The sequence below is a fragment of the Schistocerca cancellata genome, chromosome 5 (assembly GCF_023864275.1).
Source record: "Schistocerca cancellata isolate TAMUIC-IGC-003103 chromosome 5, iqSchCanc2.1, whole genome shotgun sequence".
Classification (NCBI taxonomy): Eukaryota; Metazoa; Arthropoda; class Insecta; order Orthoptera; family Acrididae; genus Schistocerca; species Schistocerca cancellata.
In genome coordinates this window covers 803,960,703-803,983,867 of record NC_064630.1, presented here as the reverse complement: position 1 = coordinate 803,983,867, position 23,165 = coordinate 803,960,703, and the positions used below count along the sequence as shown (strand labels likewise).

Here is a 23,165-nt window from a genome sequence, read left to right as displayed (position 1 = left end):
TTGAAAGCTATTGTGTACAGAATGCCGGTACAAGTTCAACAAAGTCTGTGTGCCTTATTGCGGAAGACTGTTAAACAATACACAGTCATACGTCAAAGCATCAGGGATTCAATGTGATGACTGGTTGATGCATGCATCCTTGCTAACGGACGGTATTTCGAACATTTCATTTTTGAACCATTTGTTTCATACTTTGCTGATGTGTTCATTTATAGTGCGTTTCCCATAATTAATTTGCTGAAGAGCTGTAGGAATTAACCTCTAAGGCGTTTCTGTACCCATGTACATATAACATATTTTCTTCCTCTCAGTGTGAGAAGTGCTTCCTGAATGTTTGGCTGTACCATTTTGCTAAAACCGGTACGTCACGCTTGGTGAAACACCCAAATAAATGAAATACATGACAGCCAATAGAATAACGCAGTATTTCTCATTTATAGTCTGTTTAGGCAACAATACCCACCTTCTGTGATAGGTACAAAACACTCTATCCACAAACAAATATTACATTTACAGCACATTCTTCTTGGAGTTCCTCAGCTTCTTTTGCGCCACCCTGAAGTTGCAGTGGTCCAATATTAGCTCTTTCTACCCCAATCTGCTACACGAGAATCTCCACCAGATTCCGTATTAGTTTCAGGAGGCTTTATAAGTAGATGTGTTGCAACTTCTTCCTATTCCTCAAGAATAGCCAGTATTTAGTGAACAGGCAGGCCTCTGAATAAGAAGGAATCATTATTTTGAACGTTCTGCTTAGTGTAATTAATTTGTAGCACATCTAAAAACAGGATTGGGAACCATAATAGTGAATTGTATTACGTAGGCAGACTATATCAGAAATTTCAGCATCTTAACCTCATCATCAAGCAAACGTTGTAAACACTGCAAGATAAATTTGGACAGAAAATTGTAAAATATAATCTTACTCAGAAAAAATCTTCAGTAGTTGAAGCACCAGACATTGACCTCTTCCTGCATACTGCTGCCTAAATACCACATCAACAATACCTAACAGGCATACAACAATAGGATATTAAATGTATGTATCGTTGCCAACATCAGAACACAATGGCAGACTGTTACGTGACATATACTCTACGTGATCAGAAGTACCCTGACACTTTGCTGAAAATGACTTGTAAGTTCCTGGCGCCCTCCATCGGTAATGCTGGAATTCAATGTGGCGTTGACCCACTCTCAGCCTTGACGGTAGCTCCCACTCTCGCAGTCATACGTTCAGTCAGGTGCTGGAAGGTTTCTTGGGGAACGGCAGCCCATTTTTCACGGAGTGCTGCACTGAGGAGAGGAATCGATGCCGGTCGGTGAGGCCTGGCACGAAGTAGACTTTCCAAAACATCCCAAAGGTGTTATATAGGGTTCAGGTCAGGACACTCTGCATGCCAGCCCATTACAGGCATGTTATTGTCGTGAACCACTCGACCAAAGGGCCGTGCACTATTTTCCATTCCTCCAGCCGCTGGATGGTCGTCGGTGCCAGGTGAACGTGTTGTAGTACGTCTCTGCAACGCATCCCGCTCGTGGTCGATTTAAGTGGGAGAACGGGAAGGCTAATCAGTTCGCCGAATATGCTCTCGTTCAAGGTCCCAGCCACCTGCGGTTGACACATTGTCACCCATAACAATGAAGTCAGGGACGAATTCGTACCTGAAAAGACGCGTGTGGAAAAGGAGTGAAGTGTCAGAATAACGTTGACCGATTAGTATACCATCTTCAAAGATTTGGAGGTCAGTACACGCATGTAACATTACGTCTCCCCATACCATATAACCTCGAGCACCAAACCGATCACGTTCGACAGTGTTCGTGGGTGCGTTACATGTTTCCACCTCTCGGCACATGCGGTTACGTCCAGTACGGTCGAAGATGATAGTTTGGTAGTCAACGTGGTACGGTGTTGCGGTTGACACATTGTCACCCATAACAATGAAGTCAGGGCCGAATTCGTACTTGAAAAGATGCGTGTGAAAAAGGAGTGAAGTGTCAGAATAACTTTGACCGATTAGTATACCATCTTCAAAGATTTGGAGGTCAGTAGACGCATGTAACATTACGTCTCCCCATACCATATAACCTCGAGCACCAAACCGATCACGTTCGACAGTGTTCGTGGGTGCATTACATGTTTCCACCTCTCTGCACATGCGGTTACGTCCAGTACGGTCGAAGACGGTAGTATGGTAGTCAACGTGGTACGGTGTTATGAGGCGTAATATTGCGTGGGCGTGCTGACCTCCAAATGTTTGAGCACAATACACTCACCGTTCAACGCTGTTGTGCCACTGTACTCCTTCCCAATTTGCGTGCTTTCAGAGCTTTGTTTGTCCCTGATCATTTTTATGGATGGTACTGTGCAATCAAATTGGAGTGCGCGGAAGGAGCAGCCCTTGGAACGAGAGGATATTTGGCGAATGGACTCACCTGTCCTTTCCCAACGACTTACGTAGGATCGAGCAAGTGTGAGAGGCATTGGGGAGACCTATGCAGCAATTACACGTGCACCAACGACCACCTGACACTGTCAACCTCGCTGTTGGCGAATCGGAACGCCCTACCACATAACACTATCTCCCCATGTCCAAGATGAGTGAACCAGCAAAGCATAATTTACGGTCCGTAGTATTCGCTAACCCTAATGAGAACCACGTCCAGCCTTATCTCCGGCGGACCATTATGAATCACGGTGACTTCAGTATAATTATTATCTTTGAATAAAGTATCATTTCTGTTCGCCTAATTGCTCATTTGCTTCAGTTACCTTCCGCATTATATTGTAGCAGCTATTTCTATGTACTTATAAGGTGCAAGTTTCATCGAGCTATGTTTTTGGCAGTGACTTGCCATGCGGAAGATAAATTTATCCTTAAGATTTGCACAGCAATGTACGAGGTGCATTCAAGTTCTAAGGCCTCCGATTTTTTTTTCTAATTAACTACTCACCCGAAATCGATGAAACTTTCGTTACTTCTCGACGTAATCGCCCTGCAGACGTACACATTTTTCACAACGCTGAGGCAATGATTCCATGGCAGCGGCGAAGGCTTCTTTAGGAGTCTGTTTTGACCACTGGAAAATCGCTGAGGCAATAGCAGCACGGCTGGTGAATGTGCGGCCACGGAGAGTGTCTTTCATTGTTGGAAAAAGCCAAAAGTCACTAGGAGCCAGGTCAGGTGAGTAGGGAGCATGAGGAATCACTTCAAAGTTGTTATCACGAAGAAACTGTTGCGTAACGTTAGCTCGATGTGCGGGTGCGTTGTCTTGGTGAAACAGCACACGCGCAACCCTTCCCGAACGTTTTTGTTGCAGTGCAGGAAGGAATTTGTTCTTCAAAACATTTTCGTATGATGCACCTGTTACCGTAGTGCCCTTTGGAACGCAATGGGTAAGGATTACGCCCTCGCTGTCCCAGAACATGGACACCATCATTTTTTCAGCACTGGCTGTTACCCGAAATTTTTTCGTGGCGGTGAATCTGTGTGCTTCCATTGAGCTTACTGGCGCTTTGTTTCTGGATTGAAAAATGGCATCCACGTCTCATTCATGCTGTCGTTGCGCGTCAACATTGCTCGGTAACATGCCACACGGGCAGCCATGTGGTCGTCCGTCAGCATTCGTGGCACCCACCTGGATGACACTTTTCGCATTTTCAGGTCGTCATGCAGGATTGTGTGCACAGAACCCACAGAAATCCCAACTCTTGAGGCGATCTGTTCAACAGTCATTCGGCGATCCCCCAAAACAATTCTCTCCACTTTCTCGATCATGTCGTGAGACCGGCTTGTGCGAGCCCGAGGTTGTTTCGGTTTGTTGTCACACGGTGTTCTGCCTTCATTAAACTGTCGCACCCACGAACGCACTTTCGACACATCCATAACTCCATCACCACGTGTCTCCTTCAACTGTCGATGCATTTCAGTTGGTTTCACACCACGCAAATTCAGAAAACTAATGATTGCACGCTATTCAAGTAAGGAAAACGTCGCCATTTTAAGTATTTAAAACAGTTCTCATTCTTGCCGCTGGCGGTAAAATTCCATCTGCCGTACGGTGCTGCCATCTCTGGGACGTATTGACAATGAACGCGGCCTCATTTTAAAACAATGCGCATGTTTCTATCTCTTTCCAATCCAGAGAAAAAAAATCGGAGGCCTTAGAACTTGAATGCACCTCGTACTTATACACTATTCCTTCATCCCGCTATTGTAATTATTTTTTCTCTCTCTCTCCTGGTAGGAGGAATGTCTTGACATAAGCTGACTTATAGGCACCTACCGCTATTCCATACATATAGTTCCCGTAGGAATCGCGAAGACAAGACTAACTACAGTGCACGCAGTGGGGTTAAAGCAACATTTCTTCTCGCGCTCCATACGAGAATGGCACGGATCCTCTGCCATGAAGTTCACAGTGGTTTGCTGAGTATACAGGTAGCTTTAGACGGAGGAAATTTTCATGTTCCGCTTCGCCTTTTAAAACGCCCCCTGGACGTATCACGACTATCGGAGGCCCTGTAGCGTGTATTACCCGAAGGAACAGAGTGGCTCACTCGCCCCCTTTACGTGACATGGTCGCCGGCTCCTAAGAATTGTGATGGCGATACCCTACTTTAGTAGCAACGGTGGTCCATTCAGCGTCCACTTGCGAGGGGGTTTCTGTCGGCGGTAGATCTCTCCCCGCTACAGTTTGCCCATGAACCAAAGAGAGAGTAGCGCTCTTGGTGAGGGAAGTAGGTTTGCCGTAAAGAACGCCACAACTTAAATGCACTGCAGTGCAGCAGCCGGGACTGTACGTTCATCTTGCTCGTTCGAGTTTCTTCTGTTAGTCGTAGTAGCCATTGATTTCTGTCTTCTGTTTATTCTTAACACACTTTATAGAAAATAGAGACACACCGAGTGTGTCTACACGCTGCGAAAGGTTCAGTATAAGTTTGTCAAACAGCCTTTAAGTGACGTACTTGGGGAAAGTGTGTGGGGACTCACCTGCTCGCTTTCAGTTTGCTGAATCTAACAGCCAACAGCAACTGACACGGCTGTACCCTATGGCCGCTCGGAGTCCCTTGACAGCTGCCACTTGAGCGCTAGGTCCATTTTTGTAAGCAGCTGCATTTAGTTCACTACCGAACAGTAGTTTGGGCACACTTCATAATAACGTAGTAAATTGTAGGATTGCCGGTAGTATTGGTGGAATTGGTAAGGAAAGAAACTTAAAGGAAAATGTAAGAGAATAAATGGGAGCCGGTGATTCCTCCTTCTTTTTCCGTTTGTTGGATTGTTTATTTTGGACGTAATTAAAACCGCACATTATTCAGTGTTAGTCTATTGTGCATTTTATATCCTTCAAGAATATAAATTGCATTTCAATAGTTATAAAAAGTAGTTGATCCCGTAGTTCCTACGCTTTTATGTTACCAAAGCAATTACTTTTTAGGCAAGTACTGTTTTATTTTACTTTTTATGTTGAACAAATTGCATTGTCTACAGCTGCGTGATTTATCTGTGTTGTTTTCTTCATTTTTACCACAGCATCCCTCTGTTTAAGGTTACAAAACAAATTTGGAATAAAAACTGACGTAAACATTGCTAATTTCAATTCTACTGTAAATACTGTTATTCTTAAGATGGGAGGATAACTATGTACATCAAAAATGTTCCACACGTTACCTAGACCTTTACATATCCTCACTAAGTTTCTACACAATTCACCGCTTCCGATTTTCAGAGGAAACTAGTAAGACAATGATCATATGCGTAAAGAAAGCGATCGGTATTCGGTAACGACAATCGGTATGCAACACACACGCACAACGTTCAGGTAACGCGGGTACTACATTAATTGACGATAACTACCAGGAGAACTACCGCAGTCTGTGCTTCTTTATGGTCGTCTACCGTAGCCTACGGTAGTTTTACAGCTTTAGTCACTACCGACATCCTTACATGTAACTTCAGACTCCGACTGCATTCCTGATCGTGATATTGCTTGCCTATAATGGCCTATTTTCTGTCTCGGATTATCCCATCCTCTCTCAGGAACTGTCTATATAGTACAGCTTCGGTATAGTACGTCTCTAGCAACGCTGCGGTCTTGGTTGTATCCATACCCAATGCAATAATTTGTTCTAGAGCAGCCCTGAATCATTTTCTAATGATTCTATGACTGATTCTGTCTTGCAAATAAATTGTGGTTGCACGCCTACGTCAGAGAAGCAGACATCACAAACAGCGTTAAACAATGTGGAACTTTCCGTTGTGAGCTTTTAGTACTGTGACGTCTAGTTCGACGTGGAATTAGAAACAAAATGGAAACTGCTACTTTCGACATAAGTACAGGAACGTCAGAGATGGAAGCCAACAAAGATCTGCCGGAGATTAAACTTCCTATCCTTAAATGTATACCAGATGCGATGAGTGGTAACGCAACGCATTTTTTCTCTGCCAATTTTGGCTAAAAAACTGCAGAATTTGCTGTGGAACATCGTGGAATATTCCCGCTTCAGCCCGTACAGTTTTGTAAAGTCCCGACAGGTGGTGGGTCCGTGCGTAGTCTTCAAAATGGCGTTTGTAACAGAGGTGAGTATCAAGCAGAGAGCTGCATTAAGTTTCTTTTCGCAGAAATCCAGAGCATCGGAGATGTTCACAGGCGATTGCAGAATGCCTATGGAGGCCTGGCGGGGAACAATGTCCGGTGATTAGCTGAGAAAACCACCTGTCATCACCGCAAAAAGGTCACGTAAAACTGTCCGAGACCCCGTGTGCCGGCTGACCGCACATAGCTGTGACGCATGCAATGTTGGAACTTGCGGAAACTCTCTTTCGAGGGGGGTTTGTGGGCGGTCTCTCTTTCGAGGTTGTACTGTCTGCCATCGGGTTCCCCTAAATGGCAGGCAGCACCGCATAACAGCCACGCTATGAGGGAAACAAACCAAAAGCCAAACAGGCGAAGACATCAGGTAAACATGCGAAGAGTCCAGTCATTTAATAGGAACCAATCCTTGCAGAGGTCGCCGCGACATATCCGGCCACGGATTCCTACTACTCCGGGTTTTTATTGGCTTCAGCTCACTATATAGGCACTGCCGGTCGAAGGCAGACCAGTCTTCGTCCGCTGCTAATGGCAACCGCTATAGCAGAGTCTCCGAGAAGGTATCACCGAAGCCGCTGTACTGCACCGCCGATCGAAGTACCAGCCGACCGAGAGGAACGTCTATATCTATTGTACAGCCAGCTATTGTATTGTAGAAGAAGTTATGCTCAATAAACTGTTGGAGAATACAACAGAGGTGATCGACACATCACAGTCAAACCCCAACTCGCTGGTTTTCCTTGCTATATAACAGAAGATCATAAAGAGCAACGAAGCACTGCTTCTGCGGAATTGCTAGAGGGTTACTATGCTGCTGGTGACAATTTTTTGTCCAACACCATCTCGGGCGATGAAACATGGGTTCATCACTTCGGACTGGTAACAAAACGACAAGACATAGAGTGGCGCCTCCGAAGAAAGAGTTCAGGGTCGTACCCTCAGCCGGTAAACTCATGGCGACTTTCTTCTGGGACAAGTAAGGGGATATTCCGTTTTATGTCGTCCTGAATGGTGCAACGATCAACTCTGAAGTATATTTAAGAAGTTGAATAAACGACTTCAGCGTGCTGGTCGCCACAAAAATGCAAACGACCTTCTCCATGACAGCTCAATGTCTGACACAAGACTGCACATCCCAGAAGAGTTCACAAAACTTCACTGTGCAGTTCCTCTTCATCCACCATACAGCCCGGATCTTGCACCTTCCGACTTCCGTCTGTTCAGCCCGCTGAAAGATTCCTTCGCAGGAAGCAGTACGTGGATGATGGGGAGTTTATTGATTCAGAAACGTTAGCTCCGATGTCGACCAGTGGAGTGGTGCCATGCGGGCTTACAGGCCCGGCCAGTAAGGTGGCGTAAGGTCTTTACATTGAACGTAGATTACATTGGAAAATAAGGATTTGTTGCTAAAAAATGAGGGAATAATATGATGTATTGCAACGTTAATAAAACGAAAGTTGTATCATCATCATCATCATTTAAGACTGATTCTGCCTTTCAGCGTTCAGTCTGGAGCATAACCCCTCTTATACAGTTCCTCCATGATCCCCTATTCAGTGCTAACATTGGTGCCTCTTCTGATATTATACCTATTACTTCAAAATCATTCTTAACCGCATCCAGGTACCTTCTCCTCGGTCTGCCCCGACTCCTCCTACCCTCTACTGCTGAATCATTGAGTCTCTTGGGTAACCTTGCTTCTCCCATGCGTGTAACATGACCCCACCATCTAAGCCTGTTCGCCCTGACTGCTACATCTAAAGAGTTCATTCCCAGTTTTTCTTTGATTTCCTCATTGTGGACACCCTCCTGCCATTGTTCCCATCTACTAGTACCTGCAATCATCCTAGCTACTTTCATATCCGTAACCTCAACCTTGTTGATAAGGTAACCTGAATCCACCCAGCTTTCGCTCCCATACAACAAAGTTGGTCGAAAGATTGAACGGTGCACAGATAACTTAGTCTTGGTACTGACTTCCTTCTTGCAGAAGAGAGTAGATCGTAGCTGAGCGCTCACTGCATTAGCTTTGCTACACCTCGCTTCCAGTTCTTTCACTATGTTGCCATCCTATGAGAATATGCATCCTAAGTACTTGAAACCGTCCACCTGTTCTACCTTTGTTCCTCCTATTTGGCACTCAATCCGTTTATATTTCTTTCCCACTGACATTACTTTCGTTTTGGAGATGCTAATCTTCATACCATAGTCCTTACATTTCTGATCTACCTCTGAAATGTTACTTTGCAAACTTTCAATCGAATCTGCCATCACAACTAAGTCATCCGCATATGCAAGACTGCTTATTTTGTGTTCACATATCTTAATCTCACCCAGCCAGTCTATTGTTTTCAACATATGATCCATAAATAATATGAACGAAAGTTGTATCAGAAGAAAAAATGTGTTGCATTACTTATTGGACATCCCCTATAGAATTCGTATGAATAATAAACGAATGAATATCTCCACAGTAATTCCATTAACAGAATTCCACTAAATTCGACGTTTTTTCCTTGACAAGGTAGTATTTTTATCACTGGATATTATTTTGCGAAATTATTAGGACAAATGGGAAAAAACACGGTCTTTTCAATCTGTGTATACAGAACCGAATGTCGAATTATCGGTTTCACATGGCTTCGCATAATAATTGTCGAGCGAATTTGCCGATACGGAAATGCAAATATCGTAATAGAGCTGTGGGAACAAGGTATGTGGTGCGCACTTCGATAGTGCGTCACAGGAATGCAGAATCGGGTAGCGGTGGAACGCTGAATTCCGCTCTGGCTGAATTTCGAAATGCGGCTGCAACGCCAGTTATTTCACAGGTATTATATTCCGTTAAACACCTGGCATGCCTCGATCCTAAACAATACAAATTTCCCGTTTGGCTGCGAGCTTGCTGCGCGCTCACTGTACATCGGTGCGAGAGTAGGGAAGTGCAGGAATTCGGTTATCGCTGGCAGCGATACGAGCCTCTCGCCAGCTGCATCCAGTTCAGCAGTAACAAACTGCACACTTGCACTCGAGGCAGTCGGCTCTTCCGTGACTGGATCCGGGTGGGTAGAGGCTAACCCAGCAGCCACTCTTAGGGGCATCAGCATTTGAAACACAGCCCCATATCAGTAAACGTTTATGGTGTGCCACGACGGATTCAAGCCCGCATTCGAGCAGTGGGACGTTACACCACGTACTGATGTTGCTCACCGATGTGAAACAGACGATTTTACCGTTGCACAACTACTTTTTCTATTTTTTTTATTTCGTGATGCAGACACAATAAAATAAATATATACACAGGCTTCAGTCAATTTTTGGTTTACTGTGCAATGAATGTCGGAAGTGTAGTGCTCATGCAAAAGTTTTGCTGATGTGTGTATATAACTTGTTAGTAACGTTTGCCGAGTAGTGAGAATTCGTTGTGAAAACCGACATTGTAGAATTGAAGTCAGATATCCAAGACCATTTTTCTTTCACTTTCTGTTAAAAATATTATTGTAAACTCCTGGAAATGGAAAAAAGAACACATTGACACCGGTGTGTCAGACCCACCATACTTGCTCCGGACACTGCGAGAGGGCTGTACAAGCAATGATCACACGCACGGCACAGCGGACACACCAGGAACCGCGGTGTTGGCCGTCGAATGGCGCTAGCTGCGCAGCATTTGTGCACCGCCGCCGTCAGTGTCAGCCAGTTTGCCGTGGCATACGGAGCTCCATCGCAAACACTGGTAGCATGCCGCGACAGCGTGGACGTGAACCGTACGTGCAGTTGACGGACTTTGAGCGAGGGCGTATAGTGGGCATGCGGGAGGCCGGGTGGACGTACCGCCGAATTGCTCAACACGTGGGGCGTGAGGTCTCCACAGTACATCGATGTTGTCGCCAGTGGTCGGCGGAAGGTGCACGTGCCCGTCGACCTGGGACCGGACCGCAGCGACGCAGCGACGCAGCGAGACCGTAGGATCCTACGCAGTGCCGTAGGGGACCGCACCGCCACTTCCCAGCAAATTAGGGACACTGTTGCTCCTGGGGTATCGGCGAGGACCATTCGCAACCGTCTCCATGAAGCTGGGCTACGGTCCCGCACACCGTTAGGCCGTCTTCCGCTCACGCCCCAACATCGTGCAGCCATCCTCCAGTGGTGTCGCGACAGGCGTGAATGGAGGGACGAATGGAGACGTGTCGTCTTCAGCGATGAGAGTCGCTTCTGCCTTGGTGCCAATGATGGTCGTATGCGTGTTTGGCGCCGTGCAGGTGAGCGCCACAATCAGGACTGCATACGACCGAGGCACACAGCGCCAACACCCGGCATCATGGTGTGGGGAGCGATCTCCTACACTGGCCGTACACCACTGGTGATCGTCGAGGGGACACTGAATAGTGCACGGTGCATCCAAACCGTCATCGAACCCATCGTTCTACCATTCCTAGACCGGCAAGGGAACTTGCTGTTCCAACAGGACAATGCACGTCCGCATGTATCCCGTGCCACCCAACGTGCTCTAGAAGGTGTAAGTCAACTACCCTGGCCAGCAAGATCTCCGGATCTGTCCCCCATTGAGCATGTTTGGGACTGGATGAAGTGTCGTCTCACGCGGTCTGCACGTCCAGCACGAACGCTGGTCCAACTGAGGCGCCAGGTGGAAATGGCATGGCAAGCCGTTCTACAGGACTACATCCAGCATCTCTACGATCGTCTCCATGGGAGAATAGCAGCCTGCATTGCTGCGAAAGGTGGATATACACTGTACTAGTGCCGACATTGTGCATGCTCTGTTGCCTGTGTCTATGTGCCTGTGGTTCTGTCTGTGTGATCATGTGATGTATCTGACCCCAGGAATGTGTCAATAAAGTTTCCCCTTCCTGGGACAATGAATTCACGGTGGTCTTATTTCAATTTCCAGGAGTGTAGATGAGTAACGATAAGTGAAATACGTGGAGAAATGCGTGATACACACCCTGCGTTATACGATTGCACAGTGTGAATCATGCATTTCTTCTAGTATATCGATAGTGCTGACAGTCGCCTAAAAATTTTTTTCAAGCGTAAAATGTTAGGAACGTTCATTCGAAAAATTCGCAGTGTTGTTTTTCTATGATAAAGGATTTTACATGTGACTTATTGAGAATCGTTTTCACTACCATCGATGACACTGCCAAAAGCTATGCTAATTCCTGTATTAGACGACCAATGTGAAGTGTTTGGACTTGAAGGTTTTGAACCAAAACTGAAATGCGTCTTCGTTATTCAATGAGTCTTTTGAATATGTCTGATCGAAAAGAAGTAGTGTGACGGCACAAATTTCGAGGAATATAGGCTAATCGGGCTCACATCACAGCAGCACTCCTGGATAGTTGTGTATCTCAATGTTTGCTGCGTGAGGCTGTGCGTTATTGTGTTGAAGCAGAACTCTATCAATGGGGCCGCAAAGTGTGTCTGGTCTTGTTTTTATGCTGGGACTTAGACTTTTAAATCTTAAGTCGTACTTTTTATCTCTCCTGAAAATACTGTAGACAGATTTCGTTATTAGCGTTAGGTAACTATGCCTTACTACCTTAGATGTCTGCACTGCACGCTCAAATTGCATGGCAGTGATACCATTAGAATGAAATAATACATAATTCCGCAGAATAATTAACTTTCATGAAATGACTAACGGTTTTATGAAACAACTGGCACTAATGGTTCTGAGGTAAATCCTGTGACATCTAGTGGCCTACTTCTTCTATTCTTCATTCACAAAATTTGTTTCCGTACGAGTGGTACTCGAGAAGTGAGAAATACCGAAAGTGGACAGGGCCAAAATTTTGATACTTTGTATCAGATGGTGTGACATCGCTCCATGTGTGGCTAATTTATCCTAAAATCAGTTAATTAATACGTGCGGGAAGTATGCTACGAAAACACCTCCTTGGGATTGTAACACATAAACCTACAGACCGAGGCAACCGGGATTTGTTGCTATTCACATGACGGTGCATGTCACTCATAAGTTCATGTCATAATGTTTTGTCCTTCTTCCCTGCTTTTCCCCCATTCTCAATGACGACACACTGTGCCTTTCGCGAAGGAAGTTCTAAACTTTAGCTGGAAGAGGCGCACTACAATATAAATTTTTTTCTACTTTGTCGAGTGAAAAACTAACAACAAGTATTTAAATCCTCTGCTAAATTTTAGTGCAGTACAGTGAACTGACTAACAAGTAGCAAACAAATTTAAATTTTCTCTTACGTCGTCATCAATCGTAATGTGTATGGAGTGTATAACAACGGGTGCCATGTGCCGGCATGTGATGCTACACGTTTATAAAATATTTGAGACGGCTCTAAACATTTTTGTCCCTTTCTGGATCCTGCTATAAGCCACATGCAAATGCCAACATTAGCATCATGTATGTGAAAGGCATAGAAATCTGCATCGTTATGAAGGCGTGACTGTAGAAACGCCTAGAGCATGAAAAACATTATGACACTCGGTATGGGCCGGCCGGAGTGGCCGTGCGGTTCTAGGCGCTACAGTCTGGAACCGAGTGACCACTACGGTCGCAGGTTCGAATCCTGCCTCGGGCATGGATGTGTGTGATGTCCTTAGGTTAGTTAGGTTTAATTAGTTCTAAGTTCTAGGCGACTGATGACCTCAGAAGTTAAGTCGCATAGTGCTCAGAGCCATTTGAACCATTTGACACTCGGTATGTTGTTTAGATTGTAATTTATTTCCACAAGTCCCACACAGTACTCCGTTATAGACGAGATAACTAGAAACGCTTTTCTCATATCGGTACTATAGTAATATAAGAATGCACTAAACACAGTGCAATACTGTTCACTACGTTAGAAACCATTTTGATAGACATGAAAGTTATTGCATATTAGAAAGTCAGTTTGTTGTGTTTCAGTGGTCGCACATGGGAACTTCTCGGAGGAAGTGGTCCCGGTACAGGACGCTCCTGCCCAGACCGACGTCTTCATCGACCGCAAGAAGCAACACGTCGGCGGCCGGCCCGGTGAGTTCTCCCAACTTTTCCTTCCAGCTTGTGACTTCATCTGGATGTCCACCCACTTCTGACCCCTCCCCTCCTTGTGTTTTGGAGGCAGCGCCTCACTCTCGGCCAGTGTGCTCGAACCAGCCCATAGCTCTTTGTTATTTGTCCAACTCCATAGAGGCTTCCCACTGTACCTTCCTTAATCGAATCTGTGAACACGTTACGAACATGTTTGTGAAAAATTTTACTTCTGATGTGAAGTGTACTGGTCTCAAACACAGCAGCGCGTGGTAACGGAAGGTGGTCAGTAGAAAAACGGAAGCTCAGTAAAGTGGAAGCATTTCACATACGGGATTACCTAAGAATATTAGAAGTAAAATACAGAATAGAGCAATATCTGAGTACTGACATGTGTAGAATGAGATTACGTGAGTTAGCGAATGTGTTTGTTTGTCATGAGCTGGGAGGTGCAAAAACGATTATTCAGTTCCATTACTTGTGAGAAAATGTCTGTCAGCGGGTCTGCGGCCACGGTTGACTCAGTCATACACACTTGTCTTGGTCTCTATGATTTGTATAAAAGTTTATTCCATCCTATCAGTGTTAGTTCTCTGTACCACAGATTTGATCTGAAGAAGTTGTTAAAGCACAGCGTTTAATCAGGGGCGGTAGTAAAAAGTGTGTCGTGATCAAGACTTATTGGGCTCTATGAGTTTAAGAGCTATGTTGGGATGGAGAGACTGACACAAGACAAAGACGTGGACAGCAGTGAACCAGTTTAGAGGCTGACAATTACAAGTAACGGTTCAGTGTGAACAAAATATCGTTTCACTGCTACGAGAACTCGAAAATGCGTTATTCCACTAATGACATTTACAATAAATTCCACAAAGTACACAAAATTACTTAAAAATTTGAATTTGGAATACTCCCGGAAATAAACGGAATTTTTACATCCATTTGTGAATTTTCCACGATCACATAAACTCTACATATTTCGAAAGGACGCTAAAACCTAATTTCGATCTCTCCGATATGTTTGACTGCAAGTGTCTGATACCGGTGTACTCACGTTAGAGGGTTCGGAATATTAAGTTATTACCTGAATCCCCTGTACAGCAGTCGATTCGACTCTATGATCTGTATGAACACTTAGGCGTCTTACTACTAAATTTAATTGGAAAATGCACATTCTCAGAACTTAAAGTGCAACTACTCCAGGGAGAAGTAATGATTTGCTAGCAGAACTTCGCGTCTGATTAACTCGGTCTGTAAGATGAGCAAACACTGCTTATTGCACGGATTTGTTTGGTAATATTACCAATTAAGCGGACAGAAAAAGCATAAAATAGAATGAACCTGGAAATGACGCGTTACGAACAACGTCTTTGAGAAGTGTCCACCAGGTGGCTGGACCTGGCACAACAGCTCTGGCACTCAGCGATACTGAACTTGACACAACGAGGAGTACAGTGAGGAAACGTTGTGGAGGACGACAATGGTTCTTGTATCCAAAACAGATTGTGAAGATTATGAGTGTAACTTTAATATTTCTTCAGGCAAGAGTGCTGAACAGTACGAAGATCAAAATGTAACAGAAAGATAAAATAATTCTAGTGCCTAGAACAGCTCATAGAATGCTGCCGAGAAACGGCAGTAATTCTCTTTCAACGAACTTGAGTGAAATTGCAAAAGAAAGCATTGACGCTGGTACATATGTGGCGTAGTTTGTAATTCATCGCTTGTCCACTCTATTAATTATTTGTTCTCGTGTATCAGATATCTCTTAATGTTGTTGCTGTGTTCCTTGTACGCAGTAACTCTATTCAAGATGTCTCCAAGACACCTAGAAGTAAAGCAGTGATAAAATCTACCACACACTTGCCTCTTTAAAATTGAAAAAGGTTATCACAAGAAGCAAACAGATAGAGCACAATTTCCACTCTGAGAACTAAAAAAATCTGTGCTTCAGTAGTGTTAGAGATAGTACCAAAGGTCATTTGCGTATAAACGCCCCTATACGCTTAGAAATATAAAAGATATGAAATTGTATTGCATCAGAATGCATCTGATGCAAAGATAATGGAATCAATAAATCTTGAAAGACTTGTCGAATGGTAATCGTCTTCCGACTGACACAGTATTTGTTACTTGATATTTGTTACTTAGTACGTCACGTTGATACAGTAATGAACGAAGCTTGATACACCATGTGCGTATGAAATTGTTGCTCTATGTTTCTGGTAACTATCATGAGCAGTGAACATCCTAGTCAACAAAAATCAAAAAAGGTAGATTAGGAAAAGAATTTCGCATAGATACAAAATTTTATACGGTGGTACGGAGGAGCGTCATGAACAACGTACTAGAATTTCTGACTGGTGGAGTGTGATCGTTATGGTGCGAGTAGTGTGTGTGTGTGTGTGTGTGTGTGTGTGTATGTGAGGGGGCGGGGGGTGAGCATTTAAAGGTCACTTTCTATGTTTCTCTTGAATACCGCGAAAACAGCAATTTCTAAAAAATGGTTCAAATGGCTCTGAGCACTATGGGACTCAACATCTTAGGTCATAAGTCCCCTAGAACTTAGAACTACTTAAACCTAACTAACCTAAGGACATCACACACACCCATGCCCGAGGCAGGATTCGAACCCGCGACCGTAGCAGTCCCGCGGTTCCTGACTGCAGCGCCAGAACCGCTAGACCACCGCGGCCGGCAGCAATTTCTAGGTAACCTTTCGTGCAACGAAATTAAACGACACTCAATTTCCTACATAGGAGGTCGTATTTATTTGTTCTCTACGCCTAACACTTTTCACTTTGCAGGGAATGGAAATATTGCAAATTATTAAACATAGCATCACTGCTGAGGTCGTATTTATTTGTTTGTTCTCTACGCCTAACACTTTTCACTTTGCAGGGAACGGAAATATCGCTTATTATTAAACACAGCATCTCTCCTGAGACTGCAGCTTGTATAAGGTCTTGATATGACATCTTCTTAGTACTTGCCACAAAATAAGCTGCAAATAGTTTATTTTTGTTGATTACACAACTTCTCGACAAGGTTGTGTGGTTTTGTTGATATTTCATTTATACATCATTTTATTCTTCTTCTATTTAACAGAACTGTGAGATTTTATCTTACATTATACTCACATCTAGATGGAGTGATGTTCAGAAATCATCTTGGAACGTAATGTTTTTAACACATGTCACGTATTCACTTTCTATGAAACAGTAACAGTGAAATTTCGTACTATTTTTGGCAGTTGTATAATGATAGATCGTTACATGGTCAATGTAATAGTACTACGACATGTTATTCCATGTTATACTTACGTGCAGATGGAGTTACATCCATTAATCAACTTAGAAGGTAATTCCTCGTATACACGGCGTTGTTATCATTCTATAAAATTAATGTTTATTATTAATTGAAGTGGGTTAAGAGAAAATATTAAATGTGTGTATCACATCTAAGTGCAATATAACCGTATTAAGGGATTAACTGTGTTGTGAAGGAGTGAAAAGGGAGGAGCAGTGGAGCTTAGAAGCATGAGAGCTTGTAGATCGCCGGATTGCGGTCACACAGTTCGCTCTTCCCTAGGCGTGCAAACTGCAGAGCGAGCAGACGATTTCTCATCCTCTCTACCACACTACGACACGAAAGCAACTATTGCGTCTGTCACAATGTTATATCGATTCTTCCACAGCTTGCATTATGAATCACTGGCTATGCAGTGTGGAGATACGTCTGGGTATGTCTGTTTTTTATAAAGTGCGTTAACACTGTATGGAATACAGATATGAATCACTAAAGAATTGACGCAAAAGAAGCATATGGGCAGAAACACGTATATCTTAGCATTCTGGTCTATGGTCATAGAGATAAATTGCATTTTGGACATCCTGTGCGGCATCTGTAGGGTTCTTTGGGGAAAGGCAACAGTCTTCACTAAGTGCGCTGCTCGCATTTCAGTTTACAGACAGACTACAACCTCCCCAGCACTTCCTCTCCAGTTCTCTTATACGAGGGTTGTAACTATTTATTTACAGCTCGTACAAAAGAAATACGTGTTTCAAAGTTTTACTGACCTTCAAAGTAGTCACCAGCATTGTGTATAACCCGTTACCAGCGATGTGGAAGTCGTGAGGTACTCTTAGTAGTGCCAGTTGTGTTGACAGTTCGAGCGGCGCGGTCTATTGCCCGACGAATTTGTTGCAGTTCTCAAGCGAATGCCGTGAAGTGTTTCCTGCACCGAAAACACTTTTATTTAGTTATGGACGGCTATAGAGGCTGCACGATTCAGTAGTTCTTCAGGAGACTTCCAACGACTCCATAAAACGTCGAGTTGCTTTAGTATGCCGTGCAAAAGGAGGTCCGACACGGTACTTGAAGGCGTCCTATACTCTTGAACACCTCAGCGAATCATCTTTACGAGTCTCACGAACTTCTGCCCAGGGACTGTCGTCTTGTTCTGGCACTGAAATCCTACAACATATTTGCTTGATTGGATCATAAACACAGGCATAACTTGCTATGTTCGCACTTAATTGACGTAATCGAGGAGAGCCGAGCAACTGCGTGGAGACGAGTGGGTCGCGGTCATATTAATAGAATATGAGGGACACATGGCGACGCTCATTTCTCTAACTGTGTCTGTACGCACACAGTCACCAAGACTTCTTCTGGTTGAAGCCTTGTGGAGTGAGACGGTACGGCTGGGTGTGCGCAGTGTCGACGGCGACGGAGGAGGAGCACACGTACCTGGCGGTCATCATCGGCGTGCTGATGGCGCTGGTGCTGCTGCTGGCCGCGGCCATCTCGCTCATCGTGTCCCGCCACCGCCAGCGCAAGTGCTTCGCGTCACCGCTGGCCGCCAAGGTGGCGCTGGCGCCCACGCTGGCCGGCGCCGCCCCCGCCACCGGCACCTCCAGCGCCGCCTCGGCCGCCGGCACCGCCAAGAGCGGCGCCTCGTTCGCCGCCAAGGAGGTGGGCGGCGCCGCGGCGGGGGCGGGGGCGGCGCCCGCCGGCTGCGGCCGCTCCTGGGAGGGCACGCTGGACCCGCTGCTCGTCGCCAGCGACTACCAGGAGCCCTACCACGCCCTCAAGTACGCGCCCTACTACAGCTACAGCAGCGTGCTCGTCGACGTGGGCGGCACCTTCGGGAAGCGCTTCCCGATGCACGACGGTAAGCGCGCACAGCAAGTATCTTCACTGTAACTAGCGAATAATCTCATTGGCACTATGAGTACTACTCCGAGGAGCAAATTTACCTTCCTTTCTGTCATCCTGATTCTGTTAACCTATTTTCTCTCCTCAGACCGTGTTGTTCAAGCCTTGTATTCTGGTTTTTCCTCTTGGTCAATTTGCCATTTGTGAATTTTGGATCTAAGGAATTCACAGTTTTCGATATCTTTTGGAGTATCATCGTAATAGGGGTAATATTTTGCAAGTCATTGGTCTTCTGACTGGTTCGATGAAGCCTGTCACGAATTTCTCTCTTGTGCAAAGGCCTTCATATCAGAGCGGCATGAGTACCCAGTATTGTGTACGACTTCGGACACAGTGGTAAGGAGAGGTGAGCCACAGAGTGTTGCGACAACTGTCGTCGTAGGAAAGCTAGTCAGGATCAGAAATGATTAGTGAACAAGTACACTCATGCTCATAAATTAAGGATAATTGCAGAATGTGGTGCCACACAACGTGGCGCTACACAAAACTGGCGCTAATAGCTTAGGCACATGGGGAATACACACGACACACATCTGTAAGTCCACGGTATTGGTGATAAGTTGAGAAAACCGTCCCGAAGCACATGTGCTACAAAACGCCACTGTTTCCTGCGCATGTACACCGACATTAATATGGGATATCATCACAATGCACACGTACACAGGCCGCACAACGGGTTGCCATACTCTGGATCAGGTGGTCGAGTAGTTGCAGGGGTATAGCCTCCCATTCTTGTACCAGTGCCTGTCGGAGCTCCTGAAGTGTCGTAGGGGTTTGAAGACGTGCAGCGATACATCGACCGAGAACATCCCAGACGTGCTCGATGGGTTTTACGTCTGGAAAACAGGCAGGCCACTCCATTCGCCTGATATATTTTGTTTCAAGGTATTCCTCCACCATGGTAGCTCGGTGGGGCCGTGCGTTATCATCCATCAGGAGGAAGGTGAGACCCACTGCACCCCTGAGAAGGCGGACATACTGGTGCAAAATGACGTCCCGATACACCTGACCTGTTACAGTCCCTCTGTCAAAGACATGCAGGGGTGTACGTGTACCAATCATAATCCCACCCCACACCATCAAACCACGACCTTCATACATGTCCGTTTGAAGGACATTAAGGGGTTGATATCTGGTTACTGCTTCACGCCAGATGAAAACCAGGGTAGAATCACTGTTCTGACTATACCTGGACTCGTCCGTGAACATAACCTAGAACCACCCTTTCCAATGACCATGTACTGTGTTCTTGACACCAGGCTTTACGGGCTCTCCTGTGACCCGGGGTGAGTGAAATGCACCTTGCAGCTCTCTGGGCGAATAAACCGTGTCTGTTCAGTCGTCTGTAGTCTATGTGTCTGGAGACCTGTTCCAGTGGCTGCGGTGAGGTCCCGAGCAAGGCTGCTTGAAGTACTCCATTTCACTATCGATATTGATGGGAAGTAAAACCTAAAAACCGAATTAGAGGCAGTCAGTGGGCTTTTATTCTTAAAACACACTTTCTTCGTCGTTAAAAGTGTTTAAAAAAAATCCAGCCCCTTCTGATATGAAGTGTAATGTATAGGATTTTTGACAATTCTAACAGTTGCTAAACGGTTCGTTTTTGGGTTATCTTTTGTTGTTTTTATTAAATGATGTGTGCTACCAACATATGTCGTCCTTCTTCCTGTGAGATCACTTTTTTAAAATTACAGAGGCATATTTTGTGCAACATACATAAATAAACTATCGAAGAGTACATGGACATCTTTAGATTTATTTATTGTAATTTAATATGACGTATTTCCTCAGCCAGTAATTATGGCGATACAACGTAACTGCATGTGAAATCTTCGTAAAGTTTGCCAGTGGCTGGAAACCGAAATATAGCTAATAGGAGCCGGCCGCTGTGGCCGAGCGGTTCTTGGCGCTTCTGTCCGGAACCGCGCTGCTGCAACGGTTGCAGGTTTGAATCCTGCCTCGGGCATAGATGTGTGGGACGTCCTTTGGTTAGTTAGGTTTAAGTAATTCTAAGTCTAAGGGACTGATGATCTCAGATGTTAAGTCCCATAGTGCTTAGATCCATTTGAGCCATTGAGTAGCTAATAGGTTATCCTTGGAGCTTATAGCCTCTCTCATGACTGTATCAGTTTTAGATGACAATGGCTTGGTGATGTTCAGCACTTCCAAAAAACATGTTTCTTCTTTGTTATATAATTAGAAATATCACAGACTCCCAGCTCCTTAAATAACGGAGCGTGGATAAATTTGTTTCTTTACGTTGGCCACTCCTTTGCCAACAACAATCTCTCGTCTATTTTTGTCCTTGTTACCTCTAAAAGAGTGAAGGTAAACCGCAGGTTTTGTTTCTGCGTACAACCAGTGGGGATCTTGGAACGTAACCTTCATTATCGTAAGATAAATAAATTACAGCAACAGGGCATCGCTCTGTTATCTTAGTATAGTCGGTCGGGATATTTGTAGACTTGTACGCTGCCATGAAATCGGTCGGTCGCTCGGCCAATATATTGGTGGTTGTGCAGGACCCTTAAGCCAGACATTCAGACAAGATCAAACAAAATTTTACCAGCGACCCATGGATTTGAAAGACCTCTGTTCACACAAATGATTTTTGCTCACAGTGTTACAAAATACCCAGGTGTGTGCATAGATTTTATGACCGTATCCTTAAATGTTACATACATGTTTCCGTTCTGCGCTAATTATTTTCAGACTGCCAGCGTCAGATTAAGTTTAATCCTATAATGTTCATTAATTAGTTGCGGGTTAGGGGAGCATTCACACAAAAGGGACCACAAGGATCATACAGGTGCAAGTATGTTCTACCAGTACTGTTTACAAGTGATTTGATCCAAGAATATTTGTAACTGGTAAATGACACTTCCGCCACGTGATCTGTTCGGAGTACAATGAAATCTATTGCCGTGCTATCATTTTGTTAGATTACTAACGTCACAACCACGAAGAAATCGCTGTTCACGTAGTTAGTTCCGGATGTAACGGTTAACACAATACTCGCAATTTATGTTCGCTCGTCCTAAAACTGGCGCCAATGTTTTTTCTCGAGTGCGTGCGTGACCATATCGCGACTGCTGACTATTGCTCTCGTGACACGATCTGATCTCGCGACATGAAGCGCGAATGCGGAAATTTCATTTTGCAAATTATCTTCCTGATACTGAAACTGATCACACTTACGTAAAATATATTTCTTGTCTAATGAGATCTTAATCGTTTTTGTCAAGTGTGGCAGTCAGAGATTTTGCGTGTCACCACTCCGGGGCTGTATGTAGCGACTACCACGAAAGCTACGCACAACTCTCCAACAATACGCTCTGTGAACTCGAGAAAGTTTACTGTCGATGCCGCGGCAGGGTAGGCAACAATATTGAAGTATGCTTACAATTTACAAGAGCTTATGAATCATTTTAACCGTCGTAGTACCACTGGGGCCAGTGTAACCCCTTTATCTCGTTGGAAATATATATCAGCCTCACTTTCGAAACTATTATTTTCTAGATATGTGACTTTCTCACTGTGAGTGAATTGTCCCGAATGGCGTTTTGTTCATTTTTGTTTTTACAAAAGATTAAAATTTATTTATTTATTTATTTTTCACTGAGTACCACTGGCATCAGTATGAGCCCACTGTAAATTGTTCGTTTGTTTCTTGAAAGTAACATTTATCAAAATAGAATAATGACGGTTACATTAAACACATGCAACAGTGTGAATATTATTTCCCACATATTTATGTACCCTTTGTTAAGATTTCGTGCATCATCAGTTGTTGTACCCTTCCTAGTACCACTGGTGTCAATGTGACCCCATAAGCACATGCGAGATATGTCCCTTGTTATTAAAGCTACGGTTTTTAAAATATATGACTTTTTTCATCTGGGTCAATTGTATCCAGTGATGGTTTTGTATTTACAATACAATAAAATTTGTTCATGCTCCTTGCAGTGAGTACCACATGGGTGAATATGACATCAATCTAATTTGTTTTTTGCTTCTTGTATGCAACAGTTACGAAAATACCGAGCGAGGTGGCGCAGTGGTTAGACACTGGACTCGCATTCGGGAGGACGACGGTTCAATCCCGCGTCCGGCCATCCTGATTTAGGTTTTCCGTGATTTCCCTAAATCACTCCAGGCAAATGCCGGGATGGTTCCTCTGAAAGGGCACGGCCGACTTCCTTCCTCATCCTTCCCTAATTCGATGAGACCGATGACCACGCTGTCTGGTCTCCTTCCCCAAACAACCAACCAACCAGTTACGAAAATAGAATGACGACTGTAACGCTGAACAGCCTTAATATACAGTACTGACCAT

At 44.6% G+C, this 23,165-nt stretch overlaps 1 protein-coding gene across 1 annotated transcript in view; it reads left to right on the top strand.

Annotated features, from left to right (window-relative positions):
- LOC126187578 (discoidin domain-containing receptor tyrosine kinase B-like) overlaps nt 1-23,165 on the top strand; it is a 435,420-nt gene that overhangs the window by 340,146 nt on the left and 72,109 nt on the right. Inside the window, exons 9-10 of the mRNA XM_049928745.1 lie at nt 13,505-13,612; nt 18,330-18,785. Coding sequence (XP_049784702.1) covers nt 13,505-13,612; nt 18,330-18,785 — 564 coding nt within the window. The remainder of the gene's footprint in view (nt 1-13,504; nt 13,613-18,329; nt 18,786-23,165) is intronic.